Below are 13732 nucleotides of genomic sequence, written 5' to 3' on the forward strand. Positions count from 1 at the left end.
TCAGAGTGGGGAATGGAAGCGCATTTAGATGGCTAGCAATGTCCTGCTACCTTCTTTGATTACACCCTGGGGAGAACTGGATTTCACCCGAGGGGGGGGGGGAGGGGAGGTTTTCCATAGTTCGTCTCCTGCCCTCATTCCTGGCACGCTGGATCCTCTCCTGGATGAAGCCCTGCGGGGTTTGCCACACTGATGACCATATCAGGAATCATCAAAACTTGAATCAATGCCATTGCATTCACTTTAGAGGGGTAGGTTGGTGAGTGTGCATGTGTGTGTGTATGTGTGTGGTTGTGTGTGTGTGTGTGCGTGCACGTATGTGAACATGCACTGATAGGCATGAGCAGGTACAAGGTGAGCAAGTGCGGGGTCCTATTCTGCTCCCCGCCATCGCCACCACAAACCCGTTCCTAGTCTCAGCATTGCTGCAGTAACAAAGGCCTTCTCATAAATCAAGGCTAGATCCAAACTCACCAGGCCCCCACCGCCGACCCCACGCACCCCCTCATGCAGAGACTTCATTGGCCCCCCTGCCCGCCACGTGGCATCTGCATGCCAGGCTCCACCCGGTGCGTGAGCGGTTCTGGTCCCTGTTGGTCCCGGGTGTGCACCGTACAGCGCCCCCCCCTCCTCCCCCCACCGTCCTGTCACTCAGCAGCTCGCGCTGCGTCCGTCAAAACCTGCCCTCATGTTTTGCAGCAGGTTCTGAAGTGAACGGAAGAAATCCCCCCCACCCCTCCATCCTGCTCCGTCGCCTGATCCCCCCCGCCCCCACCCATCTTCCGCTGCCTCTTAGCATCTGCGGTCTGGCTGCATCTGTACTCCGGTGGCGGGCGGGCGGGCTTGGTATCGAAAGAAGGGCTTGAGGAAAAATCACGGAGTCTCCTACGGAAGCGGGATACGGATTGCCGGCGGTGCCGCGTCGCTCCCGATTGCAAGCAGTGCAGCGTCGGTGCCTGTCACTCAGCATCGCTGCGTCCGTGCAGTCCAGGGAAAGATGAATATGTCGCTGTCACCGCGCTGGATCGCCGCAGCCAGGATCGCACTCTCGCTGCTGCTACAAGGTACCGTGCTCCCTGTTTACACAGCTACAATGACCCGCAGAGCCAGTGCCCAGCAGGGCAAAGTGCAGCCGCGGACTGCCTCTTCCCCAGCCGTGCCGGCCTTTCTCCCAAGAACGCACCCCGTCCCGTCTCCGCGTGCCTCTGCATGCGCGTGCTGTGTTGGTGCACGGCGGGATGCACGGGGCACAGGCTGGGTACACAGTGCCTACTGCATTCATCCATTCACACATCCACGATGCCCTAGAGGGGTTTTGCATGCATGCTGGCGCATGAAAGATCCCACATAGCATGCCTGCTGCCTCTCCTCCCTGGTGGCGGGTGAGAGGGCGGCCCGCAGGATGACGAGGGGGTCTGTGTAGCGGTCTCTTCGTGCTGTTTATTCACGCCACCGAGCAAGCGGCGTGTGCCGTGTGTTGGTGCCGCTCACTTACCCTGTGGCGGTCAGCCCCTCGCGGCGGCCAAGCCTCGGTGGCGCAGCGCAGGGAGCAAACCAACAGGGCGGGGGTGGTGGGGTCGGGTGGGCGTGGGGGTGGAGGTCTGTGTATGGGTGTAGTGAGGAGGCGAGGGCGTACTTTACTTTGAATTAAAAGCACGCAGATTGCTACCGTACATGTATTCCAAGCCGTGGGCGGTGCAGTCATGGGGAGGAGGGGGGGGGGGTTTGTTGGGGGATAGATAAGATAGACATTGCAGGGTAGCAAAGGTCAGTCTCTACTCGTCCCGTAAGGGGCTCCCCACCCCATTCTCCCATTGCACCCCCCTCTCCCCCCCACTACACACACACACCGCCGTCACCATCGTATTGCGGCATGTTGGAAACCCAGGGGCTATAACGCCAGGAAGGCATCTGTGGTTGTAGGGGGTCGAGGGGCGTCTTGTCAGCAGACTTTGAGGGCGTGTTGTACTTGCACAAGGCGACCTGCTTCTGTAAGCAAGCCAACACCATCGCGTTAAATACGAGTTACCGTTAATCAGCATTTTGCAGCTGTTCGCGCAGCCTCACAGCTCCGCAGGAGAGAACACTCCGTAGCTGTGTAGATGCGACTACATCAGCTGCACGATCCCACTGAGCTAGAGCGAACTGGGCAATTGCAGCTCCGGTGTCGTGATTTGCAGCGCACGAGCGAGCAAAGGTCCCTGGAGGGGGGGTTTGAAGCGGGGAATGGGGGAGGGGGCGGTATTTACACGGGGGGATAGGACTGGGCAGCCAGTGTTCCCCAGATCCGCTTACCTGAAGCCTGAAGCGTTCTTCGTCACAGGGTGTCAATAGAGCTTGAGGGGGGCCAACGTGTGTGTGCATAGACGGGGCGGGGTGATGCGTCGATCAAGTTAATAATGTTCTCACGTGCACTATGTACAATACGGACAACCCCCCCAACCCCCACCCCTCCACCCCCCCCCCCACACCTCCCGCGTCCCTTTCTTTGATCGTTCGTGCTTAGACTGGGTAGTTGTCTGGTTAAGTCATATTATATGTGTAGTCATATATTATATGTGTAGTTACATGCTTTAATATAGCGCCAAATACCCTCTGTGGTAACCGGGCGCCACGTCCCGGCTCCACTGATATGCCAGGGTGCTTTGGGGAGCATAATTACAAAACCGGATCTTTAAATCCCCAAATCGTCTGAACACCACTTGACAAGAGAACAAAACACACAGTCACCAAAAACTTCGTGAATTCATTAATTCATTCATTGTTAATACAGCTTCTGTTCTGAACGGGAGTTAATCGGTACTACTGCACACATCGAAGGGTTTCGAGGCGCTTGGGAGATGCTCACTCGGAACCATGCTCGACCTGACTACGGTTCCCATAATTACCTGAAAGCCATGTTCTGTATCCGCCGTTCTTGAGAGGAGCTGCCTACACATGCAGCAGCCGCCCTGGAAGTGAACTGTGGACATATCCGATGAGTTAAGACGCCTTGCTCAAAGTGCGCTCGACATTGCGCCCGCCGTACCCAAAGGTGAGGTGAAACATGTGAGGTACAGGGTGGCCACTGCATCGACACATGTGCACCCGTTTAGGACTACGCGTGATCACGTGTGCCCGTCTTGTGTTAAAGGTTTGGTTTTGTTCTTCATTGTTCCCTAAAACCCGGCATGGCATGTAAGTGGCGTCCCCCCGCCAAACCCGCTAAGGCCCCAGCTGGCCTTTCCCAGTGTAGGAGCTGCCCGGGAACACTCCGTGTGAACACATCCCGGCCTGGCCCCTGCTGCTTCCACGGGCACGGGCACTGCGCAATGGCAGCTGTGGGATGGGCTCAGCAGGGAGGCAGTGCCAGTCAGCGGAAGAAACAACCAAGGCACCTTCCTTTTTTGGAAACATACGGCCACGTTCAATCATTAACATTACTTAAGAATCAACACAAGACAATGTAAACGAGACCCAAACATTACAGACGGCAGCATCATAGCTGGTACCTGTAAACTCATATGTACCCATTTACATTGGTTCCTCCTTGTGACAGGTGGTCCAGGTGGGACCACCAACTTCCGCCCATGTGTGTTTGTTCAGTGACGAGGGCCCCCCTACGTTGTTGAGGCCCTCCCCGCCATACCCTGCATTGAGGGTGATCCCAGGAGGCAGCCTTCTCTTGTCTGACACCATCCGGCTCCTGCCCCCCACTCTTATTTTTGCCACCTTCTCCTCGGACCTCCACCGGGCCAGTCACCCAGTGAGAGGCATACTGAGCCCTTGCCACTGCACATAACTGGCCTCGGGGTCCCCGCAGGAGGGGCAACTCACTGACCACATGGCATGGTCCACCCCCACCTGCCACAGGACCTACCACCAACCGGTCAGGGGTACTCCCCCTCGCTCGCGTGTGTTGTACGCATTACCGCCAAAAACGTTCTCAAATCGTAACCCTGTTCCTTGTTCCGAGAAATGACGTCATCGTGATGTAAATAATCTGTCCCTCTCACCAGGCCATTGGCCACCAGCCGCAGCCTCCCTCCTGCCAATCCTCTCTGTTTATTGTTCTGTTTCCCAGCTGAAATGTTCAGCGGTCTAGCAGAGGCCGGAGCTCCCCATCTTGTCCTTGGGATGATCGGTGACCAGGCCATCACCGCCTGTGGGCAAATGGCAAATGTTTCCCATCTAACCGAACACGGGGACCAGTACCCCTCGAACTTCCTTCCGCCCCACGGGCACCAGGTCATTTACCCCTATGTGCAGAATCACCAAATCCGTCTGCGGAAGCGTGTGTGCCACCCTGTGTTTTGCCATGATGTTGTGCACTTCATTTAGCCTCATGCCCCTTTTCCGATCCAGTGTATTGCTGTCTCCATGTGTCCGCGTCCCCTATGGCCTTCCCTCACTCTTCTTTCCATCCACCTTATGAAGGAGTGACCTATCACCCAGACCACCCGCTCCGGGTGAATCCTCTACGGTAATGGAAGAGAATGACACGTTTTGCATAGTATAAAAAATACATTCTTTCACCTGCCTGTTTCCATCCTGGTCGTCCTTTTAACCCCTCATTTGCTGGCTACTGCTCTCCCCCTCTCTCTTAGCAGGCCAATTGCAGCCTTTTGTAACCCTAGTATGCCCTGGACTTCCATCTCCCCAGTTTCCTGATCTCCTCCTCGTGGTGCCACAGTTGTGGCTGCCCCTATTCGGAATGAATGAGGGGCGCATCCTAGCCCACCCAAGCCTGCGGCTTTAATGCATCTCTGAAAAATCACCCTGAATTGGAATGTAGAGGCTCTGGACCCGTCCAGGTGCCTGAAAAGTGAACCCCCCATGACTCCTCTGAGCAGGATAACGTCCCCCAGGACAGCCACTGGACAGATTACCCTGTTCCCGTTAATGGCTAAGTTGACTCTCGCCCCTTCCCCTCCTGATCCATTTTTGGCTTCCTCACATGTATTTACACTCTGTGACGCCTGGGGAAGTGTACAGTGGATTAAGGTAGGCCCCCCCGACAAGTCTGTCTTGGCCGCCCTTACCATTTCTCCCAGTCTGAATGCCCCAAAGAAAGCAGTGACAAAAATGGCCACGAAAAGTGACACTGCGTAGGAGTCCCTGTATATCCCCTCTAGAGCTCCCACCATCTGTTCTAGTTTCTTAGGGTCCAGAGGACGCCTGGAGTTTGTTCTCTTGACCCCAACCTGCACCACCTGGCCAGAGCAATTTTGACTGTGAAGTCATTGGTGGAGTTTATCACCCTTTGCAGGCCTGTCACAAACCTGAAGGCCGCCACTTTCCCTTTTGCCATCCTTGCCAACGCCGCTGAGTCATATAAATGCAGCAGAAAAGCAACCACAGTGTCACAGTAAAATATCTCCTCCGTCCCGTTATGCCCACATAATTCCCTGTATTCCTGAAAACACTTTTTCATATGCTGTCTTTCTGCCTCATCACGAGTTTGGCAGTATCCCATAAATCTGGCGGTAATGCTATTACTGCAGCATTTAACGTTCTGCCAAATCACTGGTCTGGCAGGATTTACCCCCTGCTCTGAGCTGGGGACAAATCTGCAGCGATTTTGCCTATTTTCGGCATTATTACCACTGCGCTAATACCGCTAGCGGTAGTAGCGCTGAACATTCCCCATGGGTAATGGGGAATTCCCGAATGGGCCCAATGGGGAATGGGAATTTACTGTTCCGCCAAACCCATGATCTGGCACTAATAACGCTGCGGGGGTTGGCAGTAACTCTATTAGCCCTGGAGGTAACACCGCCCAGGATACAACCCAACTTGTGATGAGGCCCTTTGCCTTCTTGGTCAAGGAGCCAGTGATCAAGGTTGCTGAGCCGGGCGTACCCCAGAGTGTGTCGGGGAAGGGGGTCATCCTAATCTCTGCTTGGGGCAACCATCTGTGGAATTCCTGCATCTTAAAACGAGACAATGCGTCAGCAGCGTTATTGAGCACGCCCAGGACGCTGCAGACTAGGTGTTTTTAGTTTGGGACCTGTTAAAGGCACACAGTCTGCACCCCATATTCAACCCCCTAGAGGCAATTGCCTTAGAGGAAAGAGCCGATGCAGGCGAGCTCACTCACGGTGAGGCAGATCAAGTCCAGTCACCTTAGGAGCTCAGGACCCCACGTTTCACACGGACCCCTGTGGTACATCTGAGGAGTCGTTGCTGCTGAAGTCCAACATTCTCACAGGAAATCATTGGGAGTTTTTAGATTGACTGTAGATGGAATTTGTAAAGTGCAGAACCGTCACTGGTGTGGCCGGGTAGCACTCGGTGCCGGTTGTTAATGCATTCTTGCAGTGAACTGTGTTTCCAGAAGACCACAGCCTGAAACACAGCTTACTTTGAACTCATGTGACTAACTACTGCATGAAGAGCAGCCCACAGGAGGCCCAGAGATTTCAGCGAGCGGCTGAAGCCAGGTGTGGGGTTGGTATAGCATAGTATACGCTGCATACACATGACTAACTACAGCCTACTAGCTAACCTAACATAACTAACTATATAGAATACTTTGCATACATATGACTAACTATAACATGAAGAGACAGCCGAAAGGATGCCCAGTGACTGTAGCTAGAGGCAGAAGCCAGGGGTGGGGTCGGTATAGCATACTTGCATACATATGAATAACTACAGCATATTAACTACCATAACATAACTAACTACATAGCATACTTTGAATATATATGACTAACTATATGAAGAGACAGCCGAAAGGATGCCCAGTGAGTGTAGCTAGAGGCAGAAGCCAGATCTGGGGTCGGTACAGCATACTTGCATACATATGAATAACTACAGCATATTAACTACCATAACATAACTAACTACATAGCATACTTTGAATATATATGACTAACTATATATATGAAGAGACAGCCGAAAGGATGCCCAGTGACTGTAGCAATAGTTTTCAGGCAGAAGCTAGGTGTGGGGTTCGTACAGCATAGCATACTCTGTATGCATATGACCACAACATATGAACTAACATAACATAGCTTGCTGCATAGCATCATTTGCATCCATATGACTAACTATGGCACGAAGAGACAGCCAAAAGGATGCCCAGTGATTGTAGCTAGAGGCAGAAGCCACATCTGGGGTCGGTATAGCATACTTGCATACATATTAATAACTATAACATATTAACTACCATAACATAACTAACTACATAGCATACTTTGCATATATATGACTAACTATAACATGAAGAGACAGCCGAAAGGATGCCCAGTGACTGTAGCTAGAGGCAGAAGCCAGGGGTGGGGTCGGTATAGCATACTTGCATACATATGAATAACTACAGCATATTAACTACCATAACATAACTAACTACATAGCATACTTTGAATATATATGACTAACTATAGCACGAAGAGACAGCCAAAAGGATGCCCAGTGATTGTAGCTAGAGGCAGAAGCCACATCTGGGGTCGGTATAGCATACTTGCATACATATTAATAACTATAACATATTAACTACCATAACATAACTAACTACACAGCATACTTTGCATATATGTGACTAACTATATATATGAAGAGACAGCCGAAAGGATGCCCAGTGACTGTAGCAATAGTTTTCAGGCAGAAGCTAGGTGTGGGGTTCGTACAGCATAGCATACTCTGTATGCATATGACCACAACATATGAACTAACATAACATAGCTTGCTGCATAGCATCATTTGCATCCATATGACTAACTATAGCACGAAGAGACAGCCAAAAGGATGCCCAGTGATTGTAGCTAGAGGCAGAAGCCACATCTGGGGTCGGTATAGCATACTTGCATACATATTAATAACTATAACATATTAACTACCATAACATAACTAACTACATAGCATACTTTGCATATATATGACTAACTATAACATGAAGAGACAGCCGAAAGGATGCCCAGTGACTGTAGCTAGAGGCAGAAGCCAGGGGTGGGGTCGGTATAGCATACTTGCATACATATGAATAACTACAGCATATTAACTACCATAACATAACTAACTACATAGCATACTTTGAATATATATGACTAACTATATGAAGAGACAGCCGAAAGGATGCCCAGTGAGTGTAGCTAGAGGCAGAAGCCAGATCTGGGGTCGGTACAGCATACTTGCATACATATGAATAACTACAGCATATTAACTACCATAACATAACTAACTACATAGCATACTTTGAATATATATGACTAACTATAGCACGAAGAGACAGCCAAAAGGATGCCCAGTGATTGTAGCTAGAGGCAGAAGCCACATCTGGGGTCGGTATAGCATACTTGCATACATATTAATAACTATAACATATTAACTACCATAACATAACTAACTACACAGCATACTTTGCATATATGTGACTAACTATATATATGAAGAGACAGCCGAAAGGATGCCCAGTGACTGTAGCAATAGTTTTCAGGCAGAAGCTAGGTGTGGGGTTCGTACAGCATAGCATACTCTGTATGCATATGACCACAACATATGAACTAACATAACATAGCTTGCTGCATAGCATCATTTGCATCCATATGACTAACTATAGCACGAAGAGACAGCCAAAAGGATGCCCAGTGATTGTAGCTAGAGGCAGAAGCCACATCTGGGGTCGGTATAGCATACTTGCATACATATTAATAACTATAACATATTAACTACCATAACATAACTAACTACATAGCATACTTTGCATATATATGACTAACTATAACATGAAGAGACAGCCGAAAGGATGCCCAGTGACTGTAGCTAGAGGCAGAAGCCAGGGGTGGGGTCGGTATAGCATACTTGCATACATATGAATAACTACAGCATATTAACTACCATAACATAACTAACTACATAGCATACTTTGAATATATATGACTAACTATATGAAGAGACAGCCGAAAGGATGCCCAGTGAGTGTAGCTAGAGGCAGAAGCCAGATCTGGGGTCGGTACAGCATACTTGCATACATATGAATAACTACAGCATATTAACTACCATAACATAACTAACTACATAGCATACTTTGAATATATATGACTAACTATAACATGAAGAGACAGCCGAAAGGATGCCCAGTGATTGTAGCTAGAGGCAGAAGCCAGATCTGGGGTCGGTATAGAATACTTGCATACATATGAATAACTACAGCATATTAACTACCATAACATAACTAACTACATAGCATACTTTGAATATATATGACTAACTATAACATGAAGAGACAGCCGAAAGGATGCCCAGTGATTGTAGCTAGAGGCAGAAGCCAGGGGTGAGGCCGGTATAGCATACTTGCATACATGTGACTAACTACAGCATATTAACTAACATAACATAACTAATTACACAGCATACTTTGCATACATGTGACTAACTAGAGCACAGAGAGACAGCCGAAAGGATGCCCAGTGAGTGCAGCAATAGGCTAGCGGCAGGTGCCAGGGAGGTGCGGTTCGTATACTCTGCGAGTGTGAATCTCAGATGAGTGTTGGTTGGGTGTGGGTTCATAATGGTATGTGGTGGCACTGAGAAGGCGACTCTCCACAAGAGCAGCAGGACGCTGGCACGTGGTAGTACGCTTGGCGATTGGACAAGTGTTTGCAAATGCCGGGCTTGGCCTTACGCAGCTTAGAACGGTGATAGCCAAGACAATGGCTAGGACTGGCCTTGCAGGGTCCCATCAGGGTGCAGGTCGGAGTAGCAAGCAAAGTGCATGGGACAATAAGAGCGCGCAGGAGGAAGACTACACTGCATAGAGGGAAGGCTCCCATTGAGTGAGCGAGGAGCACTCCCAGTGAGGGAGGCATGGGTTAGTGCTTCCAGCTCAAACGTCTCATGCGCAGAGAGGATGTCTCGGGAGGATAGCTCAGGGGCAACGTGCTCGCCTTGGAAGCAAGACGACGCGGAGCAAAACAGGTTCGATCGCTGGGTCTGCACTTAGAAACCTCTGGGTATTAAGTGCGTTATAAATAACCCATCATAATCATCAGAGCCCCGCAAAGGCCTCCTCCTCCAAGGAGGTCCATTTAAAATCTTCACAAACCTGAATGTCACCACTCCCGAGAAAGGAACAGCCCTTGCTGTGGGCCACATTCCACCTGACAAGGGCCTGAGTGGCACACATCTGGCCAGCAAGATGCAGACCTGAATGACAAGGACCACCACAGCTGTGGGGCACGGAGCAGAGCAGAGCTAAGGGCAGGGCCACTCTCAAGACAGAGACTGAAGATGAGGACCACGGGCCAGAGGTGAGGTACAAGAAGCTAGACCGAGAGCCAAGGAACCAAGCAAAGGGACAAGGACCCAAGAAGGGGAGCCCATTCCAGAGGAACACTAACCCCGAGATGTGGGAAACATTGCTTATTTGAGAAGGATGGGCATGAGGGACACATACCTGACCTGAGGGTCACAGACCTGATACAGTGGAGAAGGGCCCCGACAGAGAGATACAGAGCTACGCTGAGGACCTAAGGTTTGAGCTGACAAAAAGAGGAGCTGGGTGTGTGGATGACCTGATGGGGAGGAGAAGGGCCCCGACTGAGTGTGTGGATGACCTGATGGGGAGGAGAAGGGCCCCGACTGAGAGATAAAGAGCTGAGGACCTAGGGTTTGAGCTGACAAAAAGAGGAGCTGGGTGTGTGGATGACCTGATGCGGAGGAGAAGGGCCCCGACTGAGAGATAAAGAGCTACGCTGTGGACCTAGGGCTTGAGCTGAGGAAAAGAGGAGCTGGGTGTGTGGATGACCTGATATGGAGGAGAAGGGCCCCGACTGAGAGATAAAGAGCTACGCTGTGGACCTAGGGCTTGAGCTGAGGAAAAGAGGAGCTGGGTGTGTGGATGACCTGATATGGAGGAGAAGGGCCCCGACTGAGAGATAAAGAGCTACGCTGTGGACCTAGGGCTTGAGCTGAGGAAAAGAGGAGCTGGGTGTGTGGATGACCTGATATGGAGGAGAAGGGCCCCGACTGAGAGATAAAGAGCTACGCTGTGGACCTAGGGCTTGAGCTGAGGAAAAGAGGAGCTGGGTGTGTGGATGACCTGATATGGAGGAGAAGGGCCCAGACTGAGAGATAAAGAGCTTTGCTGAGGACCTAGGGCTTGAGCTGAGGAAAAGAGGAGCTGGGTGTGTGGATGACCTGATGCGGAGGAGAAGGGCCCCGACTGAGAGATAAAGAGCTACGCTGTGGACCTAGGGCTTGAGCTGAGGAAAAGAGGAGCTGGGTGTGTGGATGACCTGATGCGGAGGAGAAGGGCCCCGACTGAGAGATAAAGAGCTACGCTGTGGACCTAGGGCTTGAGCTGAGGAAAAGAGGAGCTGGGTGTGTGGATGACCTGATGCGGAGGAGAAGGGCCCCGACTGAGAGATAAAGAGCTTTGCTGAGGACCTAGGGCTTGAGCTGAGGAAAAGAGGAGCTTGGTGTGTGGATTACCTGATAAGGAGGAGAAGGGCCCCGACTGAGAGATAAAGAGCTACGCTGTGGACCTAGGGCTTGAGCTGAGGAAAAGAGGAGCTGGGTGTGTGGATGAACTGATATGATGCCCTACACTCAAAAGACAGTTACTGCTCGGTTACCAGACCTAATGCTGTGGGGTCCAGGGAGAGTCCATGATATATTTGGCTCCTGTGTGGAACTGGGGAGTTGTGCAGAAGGGGGCGCACTCTTTGGATTGAAAGAGGTTCTGACTGAGGGCCTTTTAGAAGGTGCTCAGACCGTTGTCAGATCGTCCGCCACAGTGACGTCCCCCATTGTTATGATCCAAGATGGAAATATATCCGTGACTCTTGTGGGGGTCCAGGGATGCCATAGGTGGTGTGGTGGTCATGATGTGTGTGTCAGCAAAAGGGCCCGCTCAGGGTTTAGTATTTTGGTTTGTGTGCCCAGTCGGTGGGATCCTATGATGAGCTGGCTCATCAACTCACAAACCGTGGCAGTGGTGGAGGATGGAAGTGACATCCGCCGGTGATGTCACAAGGACAGACTTGACATGCCATTGTGGCTCTGTCTGTGCGCAGAAAGTGATGCCAAATGACTTTAGAAAAGACTGGCAGCACAGGAAGTGACGACACAGATGTAAACCAAAATTGCATATCGCCTAAGACTGATAAAACAACAAAATAGTTATTTAAGAAGACGAAAGGTTATTTTAGTTACCAACTGGTGGAGCTGTTTCTTCCGAGAGGCACACACAGCAGGGTGTTGCTCGTGGGCCAGAGGCAGCCCCACAAAAGTTAGCTTCAAAGCTTTATGAAACCACAAACTGCCATTGCGTGCCAACTGCCTGCTCACCTGCTCTACAGTCATCACAGGCAAGGTGCAAGTTCGCGGACTCAAAGACTGTTATACTAGGACAATGACAGCTTCAACTGCCCAAATAATAACATGCGACCTGTTCTGCCAGAATATGCTGTGTGCAGCCTCTGATGCCAAAGTACTGCCATGGTATGCCCATTACAGTGCCACATGCCAGGTAAAGCCTTGTATGCCAAGCCATTCCCAACATCTGCCAACTGTGGTCTCAAATTTCCAAAATACAAATTGATAGCACGTTTTCCTGCAGTGCCAGGTGTCAGAGTCTCCCACGGTGAGCACTGTAATAGTAGCTGGTATTGCGTCTCAATGTAAAAGTAATCTCCTTGTTAACCTTTTAGGGAGGAAGGCCTGAGTTGGCACTGCAGGCATGCATGCTGCATGCCAGAAGCATGATATGATAGGTCATTTATAATGCGCTTAATACCCAGAGGTTTCTAAGCGCGGACCCGGGGATCAAACCTGTGGTGTTTCCTGTTGTCTTGCTTCCAAGGCGAGCACGCTGCCCCTGAGCTATCCTCCGACTTCGAAACGCATGCACTTCACATGCACTTAAAAGCACGAGCTATTTAGCTGGACTGTCACCTTAAGCCAGGGAAAGCCCATGATTTGGATTTGGTCATCATATGCAGGGCGACTGTCTCCTCCCATGCACTATAATATGACAAGTGGGGCCTAAAATGTCCAGACGATGCCATCTTATACTGGGGTAACATCTCATAAGCCAGATATAGTCACCAAATGCAAGCTCTGGCCTGACCGGGCCAAGTAATAGCAGGACTGGCCTCATGTGCCCTGCATGGTCATCATGTGCACATCACCATAGCTGGACTGGCCTCATATGCCCTGCATGGTCATCATATGCGCATCACCATAGCTGGACTGGCCTCATGTGCCCTGCATGGTCATCATATGCACAACACCGTCTGATGTGTTCGGGTCCAGGCATCATACGCCATGTGTGGCCTCCAGGGCCCATATAGAACCCCTGCCAACACAACAGTCAGTCAGCGCCACCATTTGCAAATGCATGCTCTCCCCCCACCACATGCAACGTAGTGCGCCAACATTTGAAGCAATAAGCAAATTGTACTTGGGGCACTCACATTCATATACTCAAAGAAGGCAAATGATTAGCAAAAATAAGAATGTACTGACTAATAATGCTGGGTAAAGGCTTTGTATTTTTATCAGTGTTGCCTTCGTGTAAATACTCAATAAAGCATGACCTTTGCTAATCTCCAGCCTTGACTGCTTATTGTTCAGCACAGCAGTCCCTTATAGGGTGTTCTTGTATGTGCACATACATGTCATTTTTGTAATTAGTCCATGCAGTGTGTGCATAGAGTCATGCAGTGCGTCCAAAAATGAACGCAAAGGTCTTCTGGAATGATGGAAAAACGACTCTTGCTTTTTGTTTGTGTCGTGTTCAACTGGG

At 50.4% G+C, this 13732-nt stretch overlaps 1 protein-coding gene across 2 annotated transcripts in view; it reads left to right on the forward strand.

The window, feature by feature from the left end:
- Positions 1–638: 638 nt before the first annotated feature.
- Positions 639–13732, forward strand: part of IGLON5 (IgLON family member 5) — a 1589367-nt gene continuing 1576273 nt past the window's right edge. Inside the window, exon 1 of one of the 2 annotated variants that reach the window (XM_069604793.1) lies at positions 639–1064. In XM_069604793.1, the coding sequence (XP_069460894.1) occupies positions 998–1064 (67 nt within the window). In that variant the 5' untranslated portion in view covers positions 639–997. The remainder of the gene's footprint in view (positions 1065–13732) is intronic. The other variant, XM_069604792.1, reaches the window with a different exon arrangement.

The sequence above is a fragment of the Ambystoma mexicanum genome, chromosome 1p (genome assembly GCF_040938575.1).
Source record: "Ambystoma mexicanum isolate Mex_15411 chromosome 1p, UKY_AmexF1_1, whole genome shotgun sequence".
NCBI classification, from domain to species: Eukaryota; Metazoa; Chordata; class Amphibia; order Caudata; family Ambystomatidae; genus Ambystoma; species Ambystoma mexicanum.